The sequence below is a fragment of the Lynx rufus genome, unplaced genomic scaffold (assembly GCF_022079265.1).
Source record: "Lynx rufus isolate CCGP_SWC_20201006 ecotype Redwood Valley unplaced genomic scaffold, mLynRuf1.p SCAF_12, whole genome shotgun sequence".
Classification (NCBI taxonomy): domain Eukaryota; kingdom Metazoa; phylum Chordata; class Mammalia; order Carnivora; family Felidae; genus Lynx; species Lynx rufus.
The window spans coordinates 29,530,560-29,545,590 of NW_025814826.1; the positions used below are offsets into that span (position 1 = coordinate 29,530,560).

At 35.9% G+C, this 15,031-nt stretch overlaps 1 protein-coding gene across 2 annotated transcripts in view; it reads right to left on the bottom strand.

The window, feature by feature from the left end:
• Positions 1 to 15,031, bottom strand: part of IL7 (interleukin 7) — a 58,376-nt gene that overhangs the window by 4,372 nt on the left and 38,973 nt on the right. The window contains exons 3-4 of one of the 2 annotated variants that reach the window (XM_047074062.1): positions 8,806 to 8,886; positions 7,581 to 7,712 (exon numbers count right to left, since the gene is read on the bottom strand). In XM_047074062.1, the coding sequence (XP_046930018.1) occupies positions 7,581 to 7,712; positions 8,806 to 8,886 (213 nt within the window). The remainder of the gene's footprint in view (positions 1 to 7,580; positions 7,713 to 8,805; positions 8,887 to 15,031) is intronic. The other variant, XM_047074063.1, reaches the window with a different exon arrangement.

Genomic DNA, 15,031 nt, shown 5'->3' on the forward strand with positions numbered 1-15,031 from the left:
TTATTCTCTTACAATTCTCTGTATTTCTGCAGTGTTGGTTGTGATCTCACCTCTTCAATTCATGATTTTATTTATTTGGGTCCTTTCTCTTTTCTTTTGTTAAGTCCAGCTAGGGGGTTATCAATTTTGTTCACTCTTTAAAAGAACCAGTTCTGGGTTTCGTTGATCTATTCTTTTTTTTAAATTTCTGTATCATTTATTTCTGTACTAATTATTTTATTTTATTTTATTTTATTTTATTTTATTTTATTTTATTTTATTTTATTTCCCTTCTTCTGCTAGGTTTGGGTTTTAATTGCTGTTGTTTATCCGGCTCCTTTAGGTGTAAGGTTAGGTTGTGTATTTGAGACTTTTCTTGCATCTTAAGGAGACCTGTATTGTTACATACTTCATTCTTAGACTGCCTTTGCTGCATCCCAAAGGTTTTGGGCTGTTGTGTTTTCATTTTCATTTGCTTCCATGTATTTTTTTAAATTTCTTCTTTGATTTCCTGGTTAACCCATTCATTCTTCAGTAGGATGTTCTGTAACCTCGTCTTTCCAAATTTTTTCTTGTGATTGACTTCAAGTTTCATGGTGTTGTGGTCTTAAAATATGTGTGGTATGATCTCAATCTTTTTGTACTGCCTGAGGCCTGATTTCTGACCAGTATGTGATCTCTTCTGGAGAATGTTCCATGTGCACTCAGAAAGAATGTGTATTCTGCTGCTTTTGGATGCAATGCTCTGAATATATCTGTTAAGTCTATCTGGTCCAGTGTATCATTCAAAGCCATTGTTTCCTTGCTGATCTGCTTAGATGATTTGTCCATTGTTGTAAATGGGGTGTTAAAGTTTCCTACTATTATTGTATTATTATCAATGAGTTCTTTAAGTTTGTTACTATTGTTTTTCTTTTTATTACTAATTTTATTTTTTTCATTTACATCCAAATTAGTTAGCATGTAGTGCCACAGTGATTTCAGGAGTAGATTCCTTATTGCCCCTTACCCATTTAGCCCATCCCCCCTCCCACAACCCCTCAAGTAATCCTCTGTTTGTTCTCCATATTTGAGTCTCTTATGTTTTGTCCCCCTCTCTGTTTTTATATTATTTTTGCTTCCCTTCCCTTATGGTCATCTGTTCTGTGTCTTAAAGTCCTCATATGAGTGAAGTCATATTATACTTGTCTTTCTCTGATTGACTAATTTCGCTTAGCATAATACCCTCCTGTTCCATCCACATAGTTGCAAATGGCAAGATTTCATTCTTTTTGATTGCTGAGTAATACTCCATTGTATGTATATACCACACCTTCTTTATCCATTCATCCATCGATGGACATTTGGGCTCTTTCCATACTTTGGCTATTGTTGATAGTGCTGCTATAAATATTGGGGTGCACATGTCCCTTTGAAACAGCATCCCTGTATCCCTTGGATAAATACCTAGTAGTGCAATTGCTGGGCCATAAGGTAGTTCTATTTTTAGGGGTTTTTTTTTGATGAACCTCCATACTGTTTTCCAGAGTGGTTGCACCAGCTTCCATTCCCACCAACAATGCAAAAGAGATCCTCTTTCTCCACATCTTCGCCAACATCTGTTGTTGCCTGAGTTGTTAATGTTAGCCATTCTGACAGGTGTGAGGTGGTATCTCATTGTGGTTTTGATTTGTATTTCCCTGATGATGAGTGATGTTGAGCACTTTTTCATGTGTCAGTTGGCCATCTGGATGTCTTCTTTGGAGAAGTGTCTATTCACTTTAAGTTATTTAAGTTTATTATTAACTGATTTATATATTTAGGTGGCTCCACACTGGGGGCATAAGTATTTACAATTGTTAGATCTTTTTGATGGATAGATGCCTTTATTATGATAGAGTGCCCTTCTTCATCTCCTATTTCAGCCTTTGGTTTAAAATCTAGTTTTTCTGGGGGTGCCTGGGTGACTCAGTCAGTTACGTGTCCACCTCTTAATTTCAGTTCAGGTCATGATCTCGTGGTTTCATGAGTTCAAGCCCTCCATGGAACTCTGTGCTGACAGTATGGAGCCTGCTTGGGATTCTCTGTCTCCCTCCCTCTGCCCCTCCTCACTCACACTGTCTGTCTTTATTTATTTATAAATAAACTATTTAAAAAATAAAATGAAATAAATAAAATAAAATAAAATAATAAAATAAAACAAAGTAATAAAGTCTAGTTTGTCTGAGATAAGTATGGCCACTCCAGCTTTCTTTTGATGCCCATTAGCATGATAAATGGTTCTCCATATCCTCATTTTCCATGTTGAGGTGTCTTGGGCTAAAATCAGTCTTTTGTAAGCAGCATATCAAGGAGTTTTTTGGTTTTTTGGGTTTTTTTGCCCATTCTGATACCCTTTGTCTTTTGATTGGAGCATTTAGTCCATTTCCATTTAGAGTAATTATTGATAGATATGAATTTAGTGCCATTATATTACCTGTAAAGTCACTCTTCCTGTAGATTGTCTCTTTTCCTTTCTAGTTTTTGTTGTGTTTGGTATCTCTTTCCTGCTCATAGGGCCCCCTTTAAAAATCCTCACAGAGATGGTTTAGTGTTCACCAACTCCTTTAGTTTTTTTGCCTGTCTTGGAAACTCTATTTCTCCTTTTCTGAGTGACAGTCTTGCCAGATAAAGGTTCTTGGCTGCATAGTTTTCCCATTTAGTATGTTGAATATATCATGCCACTTCCTTCTGGCCTGCCAAGTTTCTGTGGATATGTCTGATGCTAATCTTATGTTCTGTTCTGTTTGTAGGTTCAGGACCTTTTGTCCCTAGCTACTTTCAGAATTTTCTCTTTACCTTTGTATTTTGCGAGTTTCACTATGATATATCATGGTGTTGACCTGCTTTTGTTGATTTTGATGAGAGTTCTCTGTGCCTCTTGAACTTGAATGCCTGTTTCCTTCCCCAGATTATGGAAGTTCTCAGCTATAATTTGTTCGTATAAACCTTCTGCCCCTTTTTCTCTGCTCTTCTTCTTGGACTCCTATGATATGGATATTATTGCACTTTATGGAATCACTGAGTTCCCTAAGTCTTTATTTGTGACCTAATAGTTTTTCCTCTTCTTTTCAACTTTATTATTTTCCATAATTTTATCTTCTATATCATCTATTCATTCCTTTGATTCTTCTATCCCCATTGTGATTACATTCAGTTGGTTTTGCCTTTCAGTTAAAACATTTTTTATTTCAGCCTAACTAGTTTTTAGATCTTTTATCTCGGCAGCAAGCGTTTCTCTGGTGTCTTCTTTGCTTTTTTCGTGCCCAGTTAGTATTCTTATGACTGTTGTTCAATATTCTTGTTCAGATACTGCTTATATCTGTTTTGAGCAAATCCCTGGCTGTGGTTACATCTTGATCTTTCTTTTGGGGAGAATTCCTCCATCTTGTCATTTGTCTAAGTTTCTGTCTTTTCCGTGTTATGAAAGCTTGTTGTTTCCTGCTCCTGAGAGTAGTGCTATATTAAGAAGGGATCATACATTGTCCAGGACCTGGTGCTTTAGGAAGTGTTTCTGGTGTATGCTGTGTGCAGTCTCTACTTTTGTGATTTGGCTGCTCTTTCCCCAGGTCAGTCCTCTGCAGAGTTCCCCCTTGTTTGCAATGGGGAGTGTTTGGGCCTTTATAAATAGGTGTATTTGATTTGTTTGTTAAAATAAGCCTGACTTTAAAAAAAAATCCTCCAAAAAAAGAGAAAAAGAAAAGGAACAAAAACAAATAAGCAACCAAAAAACTTTATGCCTGATTCCAATGAGAAAGAAAGAAAGAAAGACCTGATCCATAAATGGGAAAAGGAAAAAAACCCAAACAAACAAAGAAAAATTATAAGCCTAATTAAAAAAAAAAAAAGCCCAGTCCTATTTCCACCAGAACCGAAGCAGAAACTTTGGAGCACTCTATGATCAGTAGACCTGCTGCATGCGGGGTGTCTGTGTTGGTCCTCTGGGGAAGAGACCTGCTGTGCTTGCTCACAGACCTGTCCTAATAAAGATGCCCCTGCAGGATACAGGGGGGCAGGGTTTGGTGTAAGTGGTTCCAGCCTCCACTGGTGGTGCTGTATTGCTCACTGAAGCTTGTTATGTGGCAAACACTTTTTAAAGCATATTATATAATCATATTTAATTCTCATATAACAGAGGTAGCTACTTCTATTAGTCTTAATGCAGAACTGAGGAAACAGGGATTCAAAGAAGTAACTTTTTAAAGCTCATGCCAGGAGCGCCTGGGTGGCTCAGTCGGTTAAGCGTCCGACTTCAGCTCAGGTCACGATCTCGCAGTCAGTGAGTTCGAGCCCCGCCTCAGGCTCTGGGCTGATGGCTCAGAGCCTGGAGCCTGCTTCCGATTCTGTGTCTCCCTCTCTCTCTGCCCCTCCCCCTTCATGCTCTGTCTCTCTCTGTCTCAAAAATAAAACCTTAAAAAAAATTAAAAAAAAAATAAAGCTCATGCCATCAGTCAATAGTACAGTTGAGATTTGAATCCAGAGTCTGACTCCAGAGGCTTCACTACTGGTATAGAAGGAAGATAGAAACTACACTTGAATCAGCAGCTAGACAAGGCAGTAATCACTTCCTGCATTGGTTACCATTGAGTCAGCTGAAAGAGGTTTGTCTGGAGAGCATGCCTCGTGTTTAGGGTATGCAGCAATCTCAAGGGTAAGATATTTCCTACCCCATACCTACTTCCCTTCCCCTTCTGGACATATTCAGTCTGAATTACAAATGTCCTTTTCAGTCTATCCAGAATGCATTCTCTTTCTAATTTAATGTTGAATATAATCTGAACTCAATCACTACATTGACCCTCAAAATGGGATTCTGAAAAAGGCAAAGAGGTTTTTTAGGTGTGGATCAGAGCAAGATATTCAGACAGATGGGGGTTTGAATCCCAATTTGTTCTTTTACTAGCTGTATATCCCTGGGGAAATTAAATATTTTGAAGCTCAGTGTCCTCATCTCTATAATGGCAATACGACCACCTCTCCTAGGGTTATAGAGAGGGCTAGATACATAGTGCTTAATAAATGATAGTACTCCTACTTGACTTACTCCTACTTGACTTAATATCAATTCTGAAGGCATCACACCTAGCAAAGGATAGGGTGTGCTTTACTGAGGGGTAAGTTCTAGGAAATGATGCCAAAATGCACAGTCTGGGCTGAGCTTTCTCTTTGCACTTGTCAGTTCAGGTTCTCTCTCCAACTGGGGAGGCTTTTGGACTCCTGCTGCATACAGGGCTAGACTCCTGGGGAAGTGTTCAGAGTCCTCACTTTGACTTCAGGTCTAAGCCATGTTCTTCAATCCAGCTTCTCTGGCAATAAAGCCCCACTTTTAATTCATATCTGCCTTCTGTGTCTATTTCCCAATTCATTCACAGAATTTGGCCATAAAATCGGTCTACAGTTGAGGCAGTGTGGTGGCGTGAGAGATCATAGCGTCAAACCACACCACCTAAATTGAATCCCAGATGTACCTCATACCAATCTGTGACCTTGGGAATGTTTCTAACTTTTTCTGTGTTGTAGTTTCTTAATGGTACATACTTGCAGGATTTTTGTAAAGTCTGAGGTAATATATATATAATACCTAGAGCAGTGCCTGGTACTCTCTTAGCACTAAATAAGGGTTGTTAAAAATAACATATCTGGAGAATTTGTGTCAGAGTAAAGGACAAATAAGAATCCTACTTCCGAGCCCCATCTTTGCTGACCCCAATCAAGCTCTGCCACCATGAACCACAGAACTGATTATTTCAGTGCTATTTGTGTCTCCTTTCCAAGATCTCCCCACCCTTGGTAGCTATTTTGAAATGTCTCTTAATTCCATCGCAATCACTCAGGGGATCCACTTTAAAAGTTGAATTCCATGGCATTCCCATGTCCAGCACTATGTTAATGCCTGTGAGATATGAAAAACTAATATAGAAGGGTATACTAACCGGGACAAAAGTAGAATTTTAATCAACATGAAAATAAAGTTAGCATTAATTTATTAAATCCTGACCATAAATGTTAATAAGCTTTATCCATCGGAAGCAAAATGAATTAAATAACAATGAAAGCTTATAACATGCTTGACTCATGAAGGAAATTCACTGTAGCTAAATTCAAAATTTAACATTTTGCCTTATAATTTCAAGAAAAAGGTGGGCTGTATCAGGTTAGTTAACTTTGTAAGAATTTAATTTAATTTCAAGGTAGAAATTATTTGTGTATTTTCTTCTACAATTAGTTGATTTTGGAACATGGTATTCCATGCAACATTCAACACATGAGAGAAGGAATTGCAAATATACAGCATACCTCTAACCCTTACTGCTTCCTAAGCCAAGAGTTGATATCACCAGTTTTGTCTGCAGACTTCTCAGTTCAGCCCTGATTTGAGACTTTATGTTCAACATAACTTTTCCAACAACAGTCACTATTAAGCAACTGGATGTATAAGCAATAAGGAGCCTATCTGCCATTCCTCCATTAGACAGTGCTTTGAAATCACTCTAAATAAGGATTAAAAGGCAGTCGCCTGGAGTATATGCCTTCACAAGATGTAAGCTTGGCCTTGATGGATGCATAGAACAGGATAGTCCAAAGTTATAGAAAAAAGGACAGTAGAAATTCCACATAAAGGACTAACATAAGTAAGGGGAAAAATTGGAAATAAGCTTGGTAAATCCAGGACACCAAGAGGAGACTGGCTTGCATCAGGTAGATAATGTAATGATAAATGAAGTTCAAATTCCATTGTTTTTATTTTCATCACTGTCAATAGGGCTCAAAGATAATTTTACCATTTCACCTTCTGTGGGCAACTACTGGTATTGAAAAATAGAAATGCACATGACCCTTTCCCTATCATGAAAATGTTAAAAATCTCTTTTTAAAAAAGCATAAGAAACTTTTTGGCTTTCTCTCACAGCTGGTAAAATTCCTCAAGGGGGGGCAATGGTAATAATATATTTGTTGAAACTTTTTTTAGTACTAAGCACTTTACATGAATTATGCCATTTAATCCTTTCAACCTCCTATAACAGATACTATTTTTTTCTCCATTTTGCACATGAAGAAACAGTTGCCTAGTGTCAAGATAGTGTCTTCCAAATTTTGTTTTGCTGTTTATATTTCATAACCACTAGCAGACAAGTAGGGGAAAATTAGCCCTATCAACTTATCAAAATTATTTAAAAAAATAAAAAAAATTGTTGGACATATATATATGTCCAGTTTTAACATGTAAAGATATTTGTTAAATACATTAGATGATCTCTTTTATTGGCTATGAGTTCTTATAAATGTGTACATATACGGATTAAAATTATTAATGTGTTTTAGAGGTAAAATTTATCACATTAGCCTCTTGGAAAGTTATTATAGAAATGAGGTATGCAGTCATTTATTTTTACTCTTCTTTCATAAACTATTTGCCCAGCTAAGAATTGGTAAGATTTACTCTACTAGAGTTGAGTAAATGTACTTAAACCTCAGGTAATAATAAGCACTTAGAATTCTAAGATAATAGATACATCCATAAGAGAATTATAGCACCCTATCAGAGGACTAGTTTGTATTTCTGTTCAAAATAAACAACTTACCTTGGGGGTACAGTTCAACAACTGTAACATGCCCTGTGAAACTCTTGATAAGTGGAGATTGAATTCCTCACTGTTATTCACTTTGACAAAGTGCTTCAACTTGTGAGCAGCACGATATAAAAACACAGCTTCCTATTATAGAAAAAAAATCAGAAGGGTTGTGGTTCAAATAAAATATGAAGAAATGATAAGCTTTCGTAAGGAGCCTAAAGCCAGAGCTGTGCTGCCAAATAATGCCTCACCTCCACCCCAGATTTCCATTCCAGTTAATCACATGACTGACAAATAACTAGACTAAAACTGTGTAGCTCCTAAGTGACAGTCTGAAGTCCCTAGAATTTGGTTTAATGATTATTTGACTTTTTAAAGTCTCCTTTCTTTATAATATACATTTATGATCTCATCACTTATGAGTGAGCATATAATAAGATTATTCAATTTTAAATGAGATAACCAAAGGAGAGGGCTTCTGGAGGCAACAGTAATGAAAGGTATGTGGTTTCTCTTATTATTTTTGTACCTTTTGAGCTATGGATGAATAGCTGGCAATAAGAAAATAAAGGTCCATATTCACTTCAAACAAGTCTTTCAAATATTTAAAGAAATTAAAATTAAAAGAATTTATGAATACACTATGAGATACTATGAGGTTAACTTGGTTACTGTGAATTTAAAAAAGACTTGAATATCATACTGGTTTCTGTAGATGGAAATAACACATACTATTTTCTGTAGAAGGAAATGACACAGACTTTTGTTGTAAGGTTTGTAAGTTGTAATATTCCACCAACCAGAGGTAATAGTTGTTTGAAGATAAACAAATATTGAAAGAAAAAATTTCAAAGCCCTAGAAGTAAATTATCGTCATGACATGTTTGTGAATATGTAAGCAATCACTCTAACAAATATTTTGCTGCAGAAGAATTTCAGAAATAAGGGATATGTATGTCTTTGAATTCATCAGCTCTTCTAACATTTTCAAAGTGAAAATAGAAATGCTAAAATAGAAAAAAATTATTTACCAAATAAGCATAGGGATCTTTGTAAAATAATTATAAAAGAAGACCACAGTATAACCTAATAGGTCAATGGGAACTGTCTGGTGAGAACCAAAAGAATATGATATGAATATAAGCAATATAATTATCTCTAACAGACATACAAATAATATAAGCTTCTATAAAGTCAAATTTGAATGACATAAATTCCAAGTAATTATTATTACCTTATTATCATCACATGCATGTTTTTTAAAAACGTTAGGTTCATTATTCGGGCAATTGGTACGATTTTTTATCATGGTGTCCTGTAGAAAGTAATTATATAACAGTATGGTTAAATTGGGGACTTTTCTAATATGTAGCAATTTTTAAAACAACGTTATAAAACTTTGTCTTAATATATGCATTTTAAGGAAAATAACTCTAGCCTGGTTCAGCTGAGTAGGCATAAAGAATAGTTTTCTGTAGTTGAAGAATAAACAAATATATATACAACCCCTCACATCTTTAGAGCTTCCCCCAGACTCCATAATTTAATCCCAGAAGTCACTGAGAGAATCTGGTTCATTTGGGGAAATAAAAGTAAGTACATATTTCAGAAGTTATGTTATGTAGACAAAATACTATAAAATTTGAAATCATGAAGTTGAGATGCATTTAAGAGGTTTTCCAGTCTGGTTTCCTGCCACTACAAAACAGCAACAAAAGAAACTTACATTAGAATAAGAGAAAACCTCTTGACACAGTGAAATTGTATTTATTCTACACAGCTTTTTTTAATAATCCAATTTGTCTGGGATGCTTGAGATAGAACTTTGCTAGGAACAATGGGATTGAATGTGTGTGTGTTGTAATGTAGGAGTACGGAGGCAGATAGTACATGTTCATTTTTCATTTCTAAGGAATGTAGTATTAAAATGTGGGGACTACTTGAATCAAGAATTTAGTTGAGGTATTAGGAAGAACTTCCTAAGGATTCAGATTCTCTTATGCACAGGATTGGATTATTCTGTCAAGCAAACCAGCAATTCCATGGTATGAGAGCTTCTAGAAAGACTTCAAGTAATTTTAGCCTATAGGTTGTCACCAAAGAAACAGGAGAAATGGAGTAATGGCAAACTTTAGTCATGGTCTTCTCTCAGAAAAGTGTGCATTACTCTAGTTACCCATGAAAAGCATAAATGGTCTCTGGGTGTATGTTGGCCTTAATAGTAGTATATACTATCTATACTATATAGTATATATACTATATATACTATAGTAGTATATACTATCTATACTATAAAGCACTATATCCTGCTTTACCTGCAGGAATTAGTGTCTGAACATTCATTTAACCACTCAACACTTACTATCAGCCAAAGTGCAAGGTTCCTGCCCAGCCCTATGAGAAAAAGAGACTAAGAAAACACCGTCCCAGTTTCTTGTGCCATTTGATACAAAGGGCAGGTGCTGCATCCCTCGGACACTTTTACATCACTTTTTACCTTTGGAAAAGTATCCTTTTGTAAACAGAAAATTTGTTAGTGTTAACCACCCCCATTATACTGAAAATGTCTCAAGTGAAAATGGGTATATTTTCTATAACTCATGTCGCCATTATACACATTCTAGAAGAAGTGAAGAATTGACATTTGCCTATTAAATCATTTTCCTATGGATATCCATTTAATTCCAAAAAAACCCAATAAATAATACATATATTTCTCTTTGATAAAACACAGAGCATTTTTTTGTCATGACATTATTTTTAAAAAGCTATAGAAGAGACTCTATAGAGAACAAACAGGTTGCTGTTTGTGGGGGGATGGGCTAACTCGGTGATGGGTATTAAGGAGGGCACTTGTGATGAGCACTGGGTGTTATATGTAAGTGACGAATCACTAAATTCTACTCCTGAAACTAAAAGTACACTATATGTTAACTACTGGAATTTAAAAAAGAACTTGAAGCGTTTAAAAAAAAAAGAAAAAAAGAAGATAGACAAATTTGCGGCTAATCGGTAATGTTTTCCAATTTACCAAAAATATACAAAATATACACAATGAGTACATAATTAGTACATTTATTGGATCATTGTAACAAATTGCATGGCACATGAATATCTGAAAAGCCATTTGGTGAAGCCATTGCTCCCAGTATTAAAAAAAAACAACTCATTGATATGTAGTCATATGTTGTTGTATGTATGTATAACATACAGAAAGGTAATGTTATGCTAGTTGATTTGTTTGCCAAATGCTTGTTATAGTATATAAAGAAGTGACAATACACTTAAAAGGTTGACTTCTATAGAGGTAACAATTATTGACTCCAGTGCATTTTATGAATACATTAACAGGTGCACATGAGTGCCAATTACAGTTGGCTTCTGAAATTGTTTTTATGCAAACTTGATGAGAAGGATGTTTCAGACTAAGGTCAATGGAATCACAGAGTTGAAGAGAACCTTAGATATCCATCTCTTGAGTTACTTTACTTGATTTATCAATAATAATTTCTTATAGGCATCATGACATATTTGAAGATTTCTTCATATTTATTATGAATAGGTAAAATCAAAAAAGAAAAGCCAAGATCACATTGACTTTGAACTGCAACATTTTCCAGTATGAAACATGTTATATAAATTGTTCTAAAAATACATAATGTCCTTTCAATTATAAACTGACATGTCTTTCAGTATAATTTTCTTCTTGGGAATTTTTCCTATTATGTTTGTAACAGTAGCTTCTTCAGAAACACTAATTGTATATAAAATGGATTTCATCTTTTCTTTTATATATTTATCTTTGATTTTTAAAAATCTCATTTTTTGTGTTTTTCCCCCATATCTTCCGTATGCCTGTTCTAACACAGCACTTATTCCTTGTTCCATCTATCCTCCATTTTCCCCCTAAATCTAAAGAGCTCACCTTAATTTTCTCTATTTTCTCTTCTCTTACATTGTATTATTTTTAGATCTTTTTACTTTGGTTTCTTAGAAAGTGTTGAGAAGAAAAATTTTGACATTTTCTACTGCTTTCATGGATAATTCATCTTTGATATGAATTCATTTTTCTCATCTATGTATTCATTGCTTATTTATGTGTTTATTTGTTCATTTATTTTGGTAGTATCAATACATAGTCTTTTTATTGTCTGGTTATCTTTTGAAATGATGCTAAAGTAAATTAGATGATTTTTCAGCCAGTATACAACTCTTCCCTCCACCTTATCAGAGGGCGTATTAGTTTCCTAGGGCTATTGTAGAAAATTACCAAAAACTTGGTGGCTCAAAAAAACCAGAAATTTATTCACAATTCTGGAGGTCAGAAGTCCAAAAGGAAGGTATCAGAGATTCTAGGAGAGAATCCATTGTTTACTTCTTCTTTCTTCTGTTGGCTACCAGCATGCTTTGGCGTTCCTTGGCTTGTGGCCACATGGCTCTAGCCTCTGCCTGCAACTTCGTCAGCTTCTTTTCTATGTATTTGTTAGATCTCCCCCTGTGTTTCTCTCTCTTCTTTTTCTTCCAAGTTTTTATTTAAATTCCAGTTAGTTAACATACAATGTGATATTAGTTTCAGGTGTAGAATTTAGTGATTTAGCACTTAAATACAATACCTGTTGCTCATCACAACAAGTGCACTCCTTAATCCCCATCACCTATTTAACCATCTCCCCATCCACCTCCCCTCTGGTAACCATCAATTTGTTTTCTATAGTTATGTGTCTGTTTCTTGGTTTGCCTCTCTTTTCCCCGACAATGTTCATTTGTTTGGTTTGTTAAATTCCACATATGAGTGAAATCATATGGTATTTGTCTTTCTCTGCCTGATTTATTTTGCTTAGCATACTACTCTCTAGCTCCATCCATGTTATTGCAAATGGCAAGATTTCATTCTTTTTTTTTTTTAAATTTTTTTTTCAACGTTTATTTATTTTTGGGGGGACAGAGAGAGACAGAGCATGAACAGGGGAGGGGCAGAGAGAGAGGGAGACACAGAATCGGAAACAGGCTCCAGGCTCTGAGCCATCAGCCCAGAGCCCGACGCGGGGCTCGAACTCACGGACCGCGAGATCGTGACCTGGCTGAAGTCGGACGCTTAACCGACTGCGCCACCCATGCGCCCCAAGATTTCATTCTTTTTGATAGCTAAGAAATATTCTAGTGTGTGTGTGTGTGTGTGTGTGTGTGTGTATATATATATATATACTATTTCTTATTTATCCATTCATCAGTCGATGACATTTGGGCTCTTTCCATAATTTGGCTCTTGGCTATTGTTGATAGTGCTGCAATAAATGTCAGGGTTCATGTATCCCTTTGAATTAGTATTTTTGTATTCTTTGGGTAAATAACTAGTAGTGCAATTGCTGAATTGTAGGGCAGTTCTATTTTCAACTTTTTGAGGAAGCTCCATACTGTTTTCCAGATTGGCTGTACCAGTTTGCATTGGCACCCCCACCTTTCTCTTATAAAGAGAATGCCACCTGTGATGGCATTTAGGCCCAACTGGGCCTAAATCCAAGATAGTTTCATTATGTCAAAATTCTTAATCACATCTGCAAAGACTCTTCTTCCTTATAAATTTCTAAAGATTTTGAACCTGATGTCATCAAGTGACCATAGCCTCCTGTAGAGAAGTACTTCCCTGCCCATTGATGTTGAGTTTGACCAAAATACTGTGCTTTTGGATAGTGGACATTTGCAGATGGGACAAGAGCAGAGGCTTGAAATGTATTTGCACAACTGAGTTGGGCTACTTACACCAATGTCTTTCAACATGAGGAGAATAAGCCTCTGGTAGCAGCTTGTTCATTAGCTAATACTGCCTACTAAATTATCACAAAACTTAGTAGCTTAAAACAAGAAACATTTATTACCGTATAGTGTCTGGGGCCCAGAAATGTTGGAGGAGCTTAACTGAGTGCTTCTGACTCTGCATCTTCCATGGAGCTACAGTCAAGATGTTGGCCTTATCTGTAGTCAAGTGAGGCTTGACTAGGTCTAAAGGATCCACTTTCAAGAGATCTTGTTCATATAGCTACTAGCAGGAGGCCCCAATTTCTCACCACATGGGCTTCTCCATAGGTGTAAGTATCCTTACCAAGATGGTGGCTGGCTTCCTCACAAGCATGCAGTTCAACACAGAGCAAGGAGGAGGCTACAAAAATGTCTTTTATGACCTGGTCAAAAGTCACACACTGCCACTTCCATCTTATTCTATTGGTTGCCAGTGAGTCACTAATTACAGTCCATACTCAAGAAGCAGACTCACAGAAAGCTGACTCACAGAAAACTATTGCTTCTTGGATCAATTAATGGCCAAAAATAAGGTGGAAGGGGCAAGGGTAATGGCCTGGGGCAGCTAGTACCTTCAGTTCACATATATTGTCTTAGAACATTCTTACTCAATTAGCATCATAAAGAGATAGTTCTCTTCTTAATTTTTCTTTTTCCTTTTTTTTTTTTTTCCTTTAGGAGAGAAGGTCAGTCTGGTCTACATGGAATCTTCATGGTCACATGTGTCTAAATGAACTAATGTCTATTGCTGATAAATGATTCTGGTCATCAGCTACATGCTATTTCTTTTCTATCTTCCTATTCATTTTGTAGGACAAGGCTGATTCTAAGGATTGGGGTTTTGATGCAGAAGATAAAGATTCAGACTCATACCTTGCCATTCTCTGAAAATGAACTTGTTGCCTACAGAAATAGTCTTAATTTCTGATCATCACTATCACAACCTATCCATGGTCTAAAGCCTTGTCCCATATAAAGATTCATTTGGAGGGCCTTTTCAAAGTGAGACTTATTTTTGGTGAAATCTGTACTACATCTGAAATTTGAAAAGGTGTATATTGCTCTTGGAATCCTATTTTAATTGGTACAAATTTTACCATTTGTCAGGTAGCTTAGCAGACTGTAGTATGAATTGGTAGTTGATTCTTAGTGTAAATAAAATGTCATTCGTTTATTCTTCAATCAAATATTTGTTGAGCATCTACCATGTACTTTACAGTAGTAGAGACAGAACTGTGATCAAAATCATAAATGGTTGCAAACTTCAGGAATTTTACTGTCTGGTAGCAAAGACAGACATTAATCCAGTAATAATCACAATCAAATCCAAACTTGATAACTGTTAAGAATAAAGGGCATATGCAGCCATGAAAACCTATACAAGAACCTATACAAGATTTTACTTAAGAACCTCAGTGAAGACTTTCATGAGAAAGAAATACTTTAACTGAGATCTGAACCATGAGTGAACTAAAGAAAGAGAAAATAGAGGAGGATTTGTGATGTAGGAAACTGCATGTGTGGCTACATTTAAATGGGGGGGGGACAATGACAGATATGCTTCTGGAAAAAAAGAGTAAGGGAAAGCAGGTGTATAGCTGAGAAAGCAAAAGAAATCACTGGTTCTGCATGAAAACAGAAGGGCTGGAAGAGACAAAATTATG